Source organism: Danio aesculapii, chromosome 21 (assembly GCF_903798145.1).
Source record: "Danio aesculapii chromosome 21, fDanAes4.1, whole genome shotgun sequence".
NCBI lineage: Eukaryota > Metazoa > Chordata > Actinopteri > Cypriniformes > Danionidae > Danio > Danio aesculapii.
This window is the reverse complement of record NC_079455.1, coordinates 23,410,816-23,423,695: the sequence shown is the minus strand read 5'-3', so window position 1 is coordinate 23,423,695 and position 12,880 is coordinate 23,410,816. Positions and strand designations below refer to the sequence as shown.

The following is a 12,880-nucleotide window of genomic DNA, read 5'->3' as shown; positions in this document are numbered from 1 at the left end:
AACTTTAGTGGTTGAAGTGTAATCACACAAAGCTCAAAGAACACTTTTGTGTGGCAAAAAAGCAGTAAAAACAACTTTATTTGCCAGTGGTCTACATCGGATTGGGGTGCGTGTTTACTACGCAGGCAATACAATGTTTGCATGTTGCATCGTTGACTCTAATGGCAAAACGTCATACTGCCTGAAAACAAACACTCTGGTCTGACACGGGAAAGAAAAGTCTTATTTACAGGTTTCTTTGTTTTGTTTTACTGTCCCAAAGTGTTCTTGGAGCTTCGTATGATTACAGCTAAAACACTAATGTCAGTTGTAATGTCTTGAAAATGTTTTTCTTTTCTTTTCTGAATTTTGAATATCTCACGATTATTACTGTCTATGGAGCATGAGAGCTCTCATTTTATTTTTTTTAATCTAAAAAATCTTAATTAGTGTTCTAAATATGAACAAAATGTCTCAGGGGATTGAAACAATATGATGGTGAGTAATCAATGACAGAATTTTCTAAATGAATTATTCTCTTATTCTATATACTGTTGTTATGTTTGAAAATTTGATTCTAAGCATAAGAAATAGTCAGTAATATTTTTTGTTGACCTTTATGTGCTGTATGTTTGGTATCATCAGTCTGGGGCAGTGTCTGCTTTGTAGTTTGACCCACATTGTTAATAGAATTAGCTCTCCTGTGCGCTGCAGAGTTAAAGATGTTTTTGGTCTTTAATATTCCTCAGGTATCAGCAGATCCTTTCTAGTACTGCAAAAATGTTCCTTCATTTCAATTTTAAATGTGCCCCAGCAGGGTCATTTTAAAATTTATGATGCAGTGAGAAACAGATTCTTGGAAATGTGTCTTCAGAGAGAACTTTTATATTCTCACAGGTTCTTGATTGTATTAAAAAGATCCTAATATCCTTTTAAATAATTGATCACAGAGTCCTATTGTGCTGAACGTGCTGCCGCATTCAGTCTGTTTTTTTCTTGTAGATGTTTCTTCATTTGACCTTTTTTTTTATCGTTTTTTAATTTTATTTAATTTTAATTTTTAATGCTTCTTATTCCCTCCCTCTGTTTATTTTTATCCAGCTTAGGTCTCTCACATGGTGACTTCTAATGTCAAAACTTTGAACCAGAAACATGGTCATTCTGCAACAGGTAAGGTCTGCTCCTGTGCTCTTGCGCAATGTTACACCAATTTACTTGCTTAAAAAGTGCTGTGATTTGGCAGTTACGACATCCCACATCATTAACACAATTTCCTGGATAAATCCAGAAAGAAAATCCAGTTTTCCACTTCAGTAATCAACATGAATGATGCTGCCTTTAATAATGTTGTGCAATGGCCACTATGCGTTCTAATGCATTCTTTACGTCCACTGCGGATCTCCAGTGTAATCACTGAACTAAATCATTTTATCATTTTAAATAGTATAATAATTCCACTATTAATATTATTTTTATAACAATGTTACAAGTGTAAAAATAATATGTAGGTGTAGTTTTTGTAGTGGATTTTTAGATGTAGTGGTAACCCCCTCAAAATTTTCATTTGCTCAACATTTTCATTCAATATTTTGATCTCAGTGTTGTGCATTAGTAGTGAATTTACAAATGCAGTTTTGTGAGATATATATTCATAAATATGTAGTAACCATGCAGTCTTTGTATTTTGATAACTGCTCTGAAACAGATCACTTTATTAGACATTTGTACTCAATTTTCTGAGTGTTTAAGTGTTTAAATATTTTTGCTATTGATTATTTAAAGATTATTTTTTAACCGGTTGTCATATAGGGGGACTATGTCTGGTTGGACCTCAGAACAGACCATGAGTTTGACGTCCCTGTTGGTGCGGTGGTCAAATTTTGTGACTCGGGTCAAATCCAAGTCTTGGATGATGAAGGACAGGTGGGCTTTTTTTTGCAAAAATGAAAAGTATAGAAACTCATAATAGAGATTTAGCTGAATATTGAATTTTGTCTTTTGTTTAATTTGCATTATTCTCTTAATATAGGAGCAGCGAATCTCTCTTCAGAATGCAACAAACATCAAGCCCATGCACCCAACCTCCATTCACGGGGTGGAGGACATGATCCGCCTCGGGGACCTGAATGAAGCTGGGATTCTCAGAAACCTCCTGATTCGTTACAATGACAGAGTCATATATGTAAGTTTGAACATTTCTCTGTTTAATGCGTCATGTGGAATCTAATAAGGCTGCATGGATTCAGTTAATCAGCCTAATTATTTAAATTTGTGTGCTTTATGTAACATGAAAAACCTATTTTACAGAGAACCAATCTAAAAACTGTATTTATTAACATCACCTGAGATTGGCAGTGGCTGATGGCTTTAAAGGAATATTCAGGACAAAAATAAATATAATTCAGGATTTGCTTGTACAAATGAACACAATTACTTTTTTATTTGATTTTGTATAATTGATTGTGTTAATATTATAGTTTTAAATTTCATGACATTTATTATTTTAGTTAATATGATATAATTTCAAATAAATGTAAACAAACATTTGGCTTGTCTTGAAGCGTATGATCAAACTAGTGTGATAAGTCTGGGCTTGAGCGTATGATCACACCGGTGTGATCAATCTAGGCTTGTCCGTGAAGCGTATGATCAAACTGGTGTGATCAGTCTAGGTTTGTCTTAAATGGGTTTTTTTTGTGTGTTGAAATGTATCATTACACTGGTGTGCTCAGTCTAGGCTTGTCTTGGAGCATATGATCAAACTGGTGTGATCAGTCTAGGCTAAACGAGACTTCATGAAACAGTAGAAGCAAATGTGTTGAAGCTTCGAAATGTTTCAAAACCCATCTCTATAGGGACACCTAGTGGTCATTTTTATGTATTGCTCTGGAACAGCTTCAGAAAAGAAGCAGTTAAGCAAACTGAGGTATTAAACCCTATTTTGTAGAGTTGAGGCTTTAAGTGATTTAGTGAAGCAGTAAGAGTTCCTGACTAGCATGCAGAGATAATCGAATCCAGGGTGATGCAGCTATAGATGTTTTGTTTTAACATTGGACTCCATCCGAATGAACACTTTGTGAATAAATATGTCTTGTTCTGGTCACACAAAGTAACATTGATAAAATACATCAAGTCATAATTTCAGTGTATTTGTATAAGCCGGGATTCGAACATGGGCCATTTGTGGCACAGTAACTCTGTGTAGACACATGGTCCACTAGGCTACATGAGATAAAGATTTTTCTGACCCTGTCAGTCAAACGCAGATGTGCCAGGTGTCGAAACGCTTCTGAAACGACCGATGCTTTGAATTGCTTCAGACACGTGACCTGGTGTTTCGAAACACTTTTGTCAAGTTACCCAGTTGATTCAAATTACCTCAGTCACGTGACCTGGGTGGTTTGAATCACCTTAGTCAAATGACCTGGGTGTTTCAGATCATGCTTTGGTGCAGTGTTTCACATCAGCCATCCCTAATGTTGAAGCATATAATCAAACTGGTGTGATCAGTCTAGGCTAGTTCATGGAGCACATCACACTGGTGTGATTAGAACATTCAGTGCATCACATGATCAATTTAGATCACGTGATCTAAATTTAAATCTGTTTCCCATGATAGCTAATGTTGAGCCAGAGAAAGAAGTGTGTAACACTTGTTTAAATGTGTTTTCAAACAAATAATTTCATGTATTTCTGAAGTTGATGAATTAACATGTTTTAAATCCAGCAGCTCTAATCGCTTAACTGCAGCACAGACTAACATGGCAGCACCTATCATCCATCATAGACCAAATAATAGGATCATTATTAAGCTCTTTATAAATGATGAAATACCTGTTCTTACGCATATTTTGAGAAACAGAATATTATACGTATCAAGGAAATATACACAAAAAATGATACATGCATGAATCATTAGGGCTGTGGGGTCTCGTATGACTAACTTTAAACTTTAAAATTATGTGTTTTAAATAAGAATCAAATTAAAAACTCACAGAAGGGGGTCAGTGGGAGTGTTTAAAATTGAACAAGAAAGGGTGAAGCGGCTGAAATTTATTTTTAAAGATTTTATGTTTCAAAGCTCATTCACTCGGAAAAATAAGGAATCTTGAGAACATTGGCATTGATTTATGACTATACAACATATGGAGAGTAAAACATTTTACCTTCATTGTAGTGTTTGCTGGATGTGAAATCAGGGCATGTGTTTTCATTTCATCAGAACAATGAAAGAAACAAATGATTTTTTTTGTTTTGGTCTCTTAGATGGTATGGCTTGTTTTACTCTTTTTTTTCAGGTTGCAGATCAAATTGGTTTTTGTGGAATGTGACCTTTTCTTTTTTTTCATCAATGAATCCCCTTTAGCTGTTTACACCGCATGAATACTTAATAGAAGGAATTGTAAGTTTGTCATAGTCTTCAATTGATGGTTCAGTCAGAGGGTATAAGAAACACAATTACTAGGAGTCATTTGTATGGAAATGTGGTTTGTGAATTCAGCTGCTCAGATTTATTTACATCTTATCTAACTACAAAATAAAAAAACGTTCAGTCGTCACTTTATTGTAACTTGCTCTTTCTCAGTCTTATAAAAACTTCAGCACTAGTGTGAACCTAGGGGTCTGATTGTTTCGTAAAGCTCACCAGATGTCAACCATTATGCCTAAACTTGTCCAAATCTGGTTTTAAATAAGATGAGAGCTATTTCAGTGATGTTGTTTATAAGAGCTCAAACATATGTTTGACATTTTGAGCAGGAAAAACAATGATGTTGGCTTTGTTAATGACATAGCGTCACCTTAGAATTATAAGGTTCTATCTGAAATTTTTGTCAAAATTGAGTTATTGACATATTCTTATTAAATGATAACTTATTTACATTATAGGATGTTTTTTATAAGGTACATTCTAAGATTTTTTCATTTAAAAAACAAATGTTACACACTTACTGTTTGCCATATGGAATGCAAAAACTTTGAAGCTCAATATCTCAAAATCATTCACCTTATAATTCCAAAGTGACGATACAGCAGCATGTTAGGCATAATTAAATATATATAAAAAAATTAAATAAACATAATTTATTCTCTCTCCATATTTAGTCTTGAAAAGAACAAAAAAATCAGTTACAAAGTTTTATACAGTATTACTAATAGAATTTACTTTATGCACAGATTCCTAACCGAAGATTCCTATTCCTAAACTTGACATTGAATGATTAAGTAACAACTAATAGAATCAGCCAATTTAAATCAATCCACTTAATTATGAGCAGGTTTTACACTGATTTGTGAATTTTTTAGTCTGAAGAGAATCAAAAGAGTCATTTGTTCATGAATTGGTCATCAAAGCACATTCTGTGTTTGTTGCTATATGCTAGAGCTAACAACTTTTATATATCTTTAACTAAACACAAAACACAAAAGAATATATTTAGAAGACCAAACTGTTGATCCCAATGATTTTTATGAATTCAATTTTTTCTATGAAAATCAGTGTTTCCTTGTTTGGTTTCTATGCTAAACTTCACTCTTTTGTGTTAAACAGAAGTAAGAAACTTTTACAAACAACTCAGTATATCAAACATAATGTAACAGGCAAAGTAATACTGACACATTGTAAAACCGATGCTATTCACATTTGTTATGTTGTTGTTGTTGTTGGATTACTGCCAGATCCTATATAGTCTGCACAGCTTTATCTTTTATGTATTTTCTTTAAAAAGTCAGTTTAAGCTGACTCTTTTTTAAAAAAATAAGTGAATCAAACAAACAAACTGATATGGAGCAGAGCAATGCAAAATGAAAAATCCCTAGTAGTAAACTGTGTCTGACATGCATACAACAGTCACTTTCAGTGTTGGAATTAAACTACTATCTGTTGTGGTGTGACGTGGTGCAACACAACAGCAGGTTATTATCATAGGGAGTGCGATGCAAAAACTGTGTTCCCAGACCTACATACTGTCTTGTGACCATCAGAGTGATCTTTAGGATTTTGTTGCTCATATAATTCTGTGTTTGGATCTCTTGCATATCACTGACCTCCAACTGAGTATGATGGTCTTAAGTGGCAATAATGTAGAAGTATGCGTTAGTCTTTTGATCTTTCCTTGTACTTTGACTTCATACTGAGACAAAACATGAACTGACCATTTTTAGCAGCTTAGCTTCAATAAAAGTTGCGTTTGGACCAACAATGACATTTTGAGTATCGAAATTGTGAGTATTGATAATCAGTATAAATAATTATAAATCATTGTGAATCTTGTAAATTCAAGAAGATATTATAACCCTTTGCAATCATGTTCATCGTTATTTTGTCACATTTTGAACTATTTTTAAATCTATTCAGCTTTAAGTGTGTTTATATTGTTTGTGTTGACAAATAATGCATTTCAGACGTATACTGGATCAATCCTGGTAGCGGTGAATCCATACCAGCTCCTGCCCATCTACACCCCTGATCATATTCGTCTCTACACCAACAAAAAGATTGGAGAGATGCCGCCGCACATCTTCGGCATTGCAGACAACTGCTACTTCAGCATGCAAAGAAACAAGAAGGACCAGTGCTGCATCATCAGGTAACTAAAAGTCTGCGCAGCAGCATCAGGATTAGTGTTTTTACTACTGTTTAGTGTACATGACCCTGTTGACCATGTTGCGTGTTCAGCGGTGAGTCTGGAGCTGGAAAGACGGAGAGCACCAAGCTCATCCTGCAGTTCCTGGCAGCTATAAGTGGCCAACATTCCTGGATCGAGCAGCAGGTTCTGGAGGCCAACCCGATTTTAGAAGGTCAGGAAGATCATCTGTAAACCTATGACTTATCCCAAATTGTCTGACACTGATCTTGTGAATGCTTGTGCCAGGTCGCATCTTTTACAGTCCAGCGATCTGCTCTACATCGTTGGTAAAGGAGCATTCAGGGGTTCAGAATGATGAAGCAACAGGACATAATCAATAATTAAAGAGATTTTGGTTGATTTTTAGTGGCTTGTGACCTCAAGCGTTTTAATTAGTGTCATTGTGAACAGGGCTTAACACTTCACCCTTCTGTGCCATGTCTCTGCTTATGGATTCATGCCCAGCTTCTCACATGCTTAAGCCTCAGGAGCAAACTTGAGGCTTTAGGCCCGATCTCGAGCAGCTTGTTTACTGAAACGTGTCACTGAACCAGAAACCGAGACAGTTGTTAAACACGCTATGCAGTAAATACCAGGTGATACGCCAAACAGAAAAAAATTGATAATTTTTATTTATTTTATGCAATAAATGCTCTGAATGACATTTTAAATTAAGAAGTGAAATCCCCTGTAGTTTACAGAACAAAGCTAAAATTACATTTTACATAACTTAGCATTAAAAATTACATTACATAAATTATAACTCAGACACGGTGGCTCAGTGGTTAGCACTGTTGCCTCACAGCAAGATGGTCGCTGGTTCGAGTTCCGGCTGGGTCAGTTGGCATTTCTGTGTGGAGTTTGCATGTTCTCCCTGTGGGTTTGCTCCAGTTTCCCCCATAGCCCAAAGACATGCACTATAGGTGAATTGAATAAACTAAATTGGCCGTAGTGTCTGTGTGGGAATGAGTGTGTATGGGTGTTTCCCAGTAAGCAAAAGGAAAATTAATGAATGAATAAAATTATAACTAGAAGTAAATGAAAATTTTATTAGCTCTGTATTTAAAAAAAAAAAAGCAAATCAGGCGATATTTAGTTTTATTTAGGGGCAGTCATGGCCTTATTTTGGTGGGATTGTTTTTTATTATTTACATTATTATTTTTGATAGGTGAGAAACTTGACCAAAAACACTGAATCCCCTATTGCTGAATCCCCTAGTGTGTGTGTGTGTGTGTGTGTGTGTGTGTGTGCGTGCGTGCGTGCGTGCGTGCGTGTATGCGTGCGCACTTGGATGGGTATAATCAAAGTCCCTTTAAGGCAAGTCATTTCACTCGGCCATCTTTTCTGTTTCTGTTTCTTTTCTGATTCTGTTTTGAATGAGGAAACATAAAATTCTCCTAAGTTGTTTGCCAAGTTTACCATTGCATTTCATATTAGGAATCACCAATAAAATCAAACAACAGCTGTCGCTTTAGTTTCATTTCTAAACGTCCAAATCACACAAAATCTGCAGAAACTCACGTCTGGTCTAAGCCTCTCCCCCAGAGTATCATCAGTCTATAGTGCATGATTATTGGCTCCTGTACTAGTACGTGGGGCTTTATTCACCATTTTGACCATTACACTTTTCCCCATTCAAAACTATACGAGTGACACATCTTGTGTATTCTATAGTCCTTAGTAGAATACAGAGCACAAAGTCTGAATGTCGGTCTCCATACTTAGCAACACATCACTTCCCTTTTACTTTTAATATTAATTTCTCTGTTGTTTCAGCTTTGAATTTCTTTTCATTCCAATTAAAATTCCATTTCAGCATGTGACGATGTTGCCAAACCAATTTGAGCTCTAACTGATGAACTGAAAGAGCGTTAAATCAAAGACTATAAAATACACAAGACGTGTCACACATATTTCTGATTATGGAAAAATGAAACAATCAATATGGTTCACTGGTGCTTCCACATAGGGCTGGGTGATATGGCAAAAATGCAATCTCGATAATTATTTTCCATATTGAATGATAACGATGATATTTTGATACAAGGTGTTACTGCTTCCAGATTTAAAAGAGTATCCCAACAATGACTGAAGCCACAAAAATGAGAGGGTCCGTTAAACATTTTCAGCCAATAAATTTTCGGTGGTCAAAAATTCGCCAGATCTCTGATATCAACACACGTTTAGATTCCCATTGTTGCACATTTCTGCTGTGTGATTGACTCTTAGATCAATATAGAGTAAAAAATCATTGTTATTGACATCAATTTTATGACTTTTCGATATAATATCGTTTACCAGCCCAGCGCTACTTCCACATAAAATTTATTCATAATCTTGGCAAACAGATTTGGAGAATTTGATGTTTCTCCTTTCAAAGAGATAGGAGTTTGCACTTGCATGCCTGAGAGGTGTTGCAAAGATGGCCAGCAAGTGAAATGACTTGCTTAAAGGGACTTGTTAGATTTTGCTGTATTTGGCAAAACAGTTCTTAGGGGGCTCGCCAATGTATTAGATCACTCTAATGCATAAAATCAGTAAGCCGACCAAAGTTCTTATGGGTAGAAGACTTTATTGATGACAGTGAATAGTACAGTTCCTTAGCATCGATGTTAACCCGTTGGTCTTCAAGTAACTTAACCCAAAGAACTGTCTGTGAGACACTACTTTATAACAAAGGATATGACCCCCCGGAGATTACCCAACAGGTTTAGTTGGGTCCCAACTCTTGAGTTCCTGCAGGCCGTTTGGTTCACACCTTTTCAGATGCAAATACTTGTTTGCATATGAAACAAGCCATACAATCTATCAGACTTTTGTTGAAATTAGAAGAATTTCCCAAATGCACTGCTGTCTCTTTTCCCTGTCTCTACTTCTACTGTGTGTCACATCACAATGAGATTTCTTCCTTTGAAGTTTTTCCTGTTCCCACAGCATTCGGTAATGCCAAGACTATACGCAATGACAACTCCAGCCGGTTTGGAAAATATGTTGACATTCACTTCAACAAGCGAGGAGCTATTGAGGGGGCAAAGATCGAGCAGTACCTGCTGGAGAAATCAAGAGTTTGCAGACAGGTGAGTGAGGGACTCTCTTTATCATGCTATTGATTGCAGAGGTATATCAGTGATAAATTAACATTTAATTGTCTTTGTAGGCAGCGGATGAGAGGAACTATCATATATTCTATTGCATGCTGGCAGGCATGAGCCCGGATCAGAAGACTAAATTAGGTCTGGGCCGGGCCACAGACTACACTTATCTTACTATGGTGAGGGTCTGTGTTTTTATCAGTTCAGACTAATGCACTTTTACACTATTTAAATAGCATTTGAATGAAGCCTTTCCATTAAAGTCCCCCTTGTTGTGCTTTTTCATATCTTGCTTTTAATGTTGTGTCTGCTGTGGTGTACTTTATTTCATATCCAAAGACCATTCATGTCATCGTGTGAAGTACTTTAGAAACTGAACATTTGAAGCTGAAAATTCAGATGTAGTAATGGGTGTTTGTTTTCTGACAAGTAATGTAAGCAGCAGACCAATCATCACAGACTAAGCCATCTGACCAATCAGAACAGAGTAGACTCTCAGAAATCATTTTCGACACTGAGAGAAAAGAGTGCAGGGCTTCTCAAGGTCCAGATCCTGATACACTTCATTGCAGTGTGAGAATGTCAGTTTTCATAAAACAAAGGTTGACAAAGAAAATTAGAGATATGTGTTCATTTTGCTCCAAAATTGTCCTGTTTTATTTGTAATGAGATAGTTGGAGTTGTAAAAGAGTAGAAATGTCAAATTCTGCTATGAAACAAAAGCCAATAAAACACAGACAGTGTCATTGCTTATTTTACACTGCTCTGTATTTCTCACCGTGTTACTTTTGACCTACCTCTGGTTTGTTTGTTTGTTTGTTTGTTTGTTTGTTTGTTTGTTTGTTTGTTTGTCATAATAATTGCTGACATAATTGTTGATATATGCTAGTCATTTGGCCATTTTGCACTTGCTATTAATATATTTTAAAACAGAAAAAAAACATTTAATTATTTACATGGTTGATTTATGTATTTGCATGATTATTAAAATAAATTTTTGTTATAAACAATATTTCCAGATGTTTGAAATTGAGGTAAATTCATATTTGGACCTTTAAATTAAGACTTTGAGAACCCCTGCTGTAGAGTATCTTATAAGACAGGGATTCTCAACCAGTGGGCCTCAGCGATCCAGCAGGCAGGCCACTAGATTCTTAAAATTAACTCTCAGTATTATACTATAATTTTTGGATTTCTTTATTAACACGCTATATTAAAATGATCGAAGTAATGCATGATCTCCTGTTCATTGATTACCTCAAACTCAGCATAAAAACAGCCTCATGATCACGTCTGCAACTAGTTAATCTGTTTATTCACAATGCGTGTAGTGAAATTGAAGATCTCTCTTTGTGTATTTTTATGTGAACGATTTAATATATCCACATAGTTATCCAAATGAATGTCCTGTTTTATAACGGACGTGCACCCATACAGGAGGATGTAGTGAGGCTCAATGGTGTTTTTGCCATAGAATGTAACATAAACTTGCATATGAGCTTCAAACATGCTCTGGCGGAGCTGTTCTGTTTCTGTCAGCAATTTCCCAATATAATCTAGCTGCAAACTCAACCGCCATCAGATCAACACATTTCAACCAATTTTACATTTTTCTGTATATTTTTGAATAGTAGATGTTTAATAGTAGATATTCAGTCAGTCCAGTTTAAAGCAGAAGCTGGTATTTTGTAATCTCCCTGTTGACCTGTGGTTCTCTCATATATTTGTTAATAAATAAAGGTTTAAATGAGCATACACACATTTTAGAAAAAAATGTCAGAAAGGTGGGCCTTCAAAAATTGATCTGAGAAATATGTGGGCTCCGAAGTGAAAAAGGTTGAGAATCTCTGTTATAAGATCTTGGATGGATGTAAATCTGTTTTGGAAGGCCTTCAAACCAAAATTAGAAACATTTAGAACTATTAGAGCATGATAGTTGCAACATTTGTGCATTCCTTTGAAGAATATTCTGGTTGCTCTTTTGCATATAATAAAGATAATCTGGACTTGGTTTTTCAAGCTCCAACATAACAAAAATAAGTCATACTGACTGCTTTTATTTATATTTTGGAGCTTAAAAATTACCTGTTGATTGTATAGAAAAAAGTAGTAAAGGCATTCCCCCTTTGTTTCCCACCAAATAACAAAATATATACAGGTTTGGTGTTTCATGAGGCATGTACTGTAATTTATACAGCTGTGTAACATTTTTATGCAAAAATTAAAGCCTAGGAACAAAGGTTGTGCATATATACTGTACACTCTCATTCTCTCTTGTCCTGTCATCCAGGGGAACTGTACTGTCTGTGAAGGGAGGGATGATATGAAGGAATACTCCAGCATCCTGTCAGCCATGAAGATCCTGATGTTTACCGAAACTGAATACTGGGAGATTTCCAAACTGCTGGCTGCCATCCTACATATGGGCAACCTGCGCTTCGAAGGTGGAAACTGTTATTATTAATAGTCCTCTGCCTCATAAAAAATTGCAGATGTGCTAAATAGCCTGTTTGTTTTGTGCTGCTCAAACAGCTCGAACACAGAGAAACCTGGACACCTGCGTGGTGGTTCGCTCCCCTGACCTGGCCAACGCAGCCGCTCTCTTGGAGGTGAGGTGCATGTGAACAAATGAAAATTAATATGAAATCCTATTTTTCAACACTTTGTAATACAGCTGCTTTAATATGCATAAATCATGCTAAACTACACAGATAATCATGTGTTAATGTATGACTAATCAAGAACTAAATCTTTCATTAATGCTTGCAAAATTTGTAACTAATAAAACAGGATTAGTATTGTTACAAACCGCTGATGTTGGTCTAGGGGATGGTGGGGTTTGACATTTAGATGCAATTCAAACAAACTTATACAAACAGTGAATGAAGAGCAAAAGACAACCAACGTAATACCAAAATTGTGACTTTATTTACAATACCCAAAAGTAAACAAAAACAACTACTTAATCAAAAGGTAAGGCAAAAATATGTATTTACAATATATACAAGACTGAGATATAAACAAAGATGAGGAAAAACAAGAGAGCTGGCAGAAGAGATGTGGATGGCGCTAAAGAAATGAAAATAACAAAACCCAAGCAATATCTAACTCCCCAGAAGCATCTAACTAACTAAATGTATGAAAACAAAATAATAAACCGAGTCCTAACTATCTACTCTGTC

General features: G+C 35.7%; 1 protein-coding gene across 1 annotated transcript in view; it reads left to right on the top strand.

Moving 5' to 3' along the window:
- Positions 1-1,081: 1,081 nt before the first annotated feature.
- Positions 1,082-12,880, top strand: part of myo7ab (myosin VIIAb) — a 55,921-nt gene continuing 44,122 nt past the window's right edge. The window contains exons 1-9 of the mRNA XM_056446262.1: positions 1,082-1,149; positions 1,789-1,902; positions 2,009-2,161; positions 6,382-6,566; positions 6,656-6,777; positions 9,541-9,683; positions 9,764-9,877; positions 11,989-12,142; positions 12,231-12,307. Of these exons, the coding sequence (XP_056302237.1) occupies positions 1,132-1,149; positions 1,789-1,902; positions 2,009-2,161; positions 6,382-6,566; positions 6,656-6,777; positions 9,541-9,683; positions 9,764-9,877; positions 11,989-12,142; positions 12,231-12,307 (1,080 nt within the window). The 5' untranslated portion in view covers positions 1,082-1,131. The remainder of the gene's footprint in view (positions 1,150-1,788; positions 1,903-2,008; positions 2,162-6,381; positions 6,567-6,655; positions 6,778-9,540; positions 9,684-9,763; positions 9,878-11,988; positions 12,143-12,230; positions 12,308-12,880) is intronic.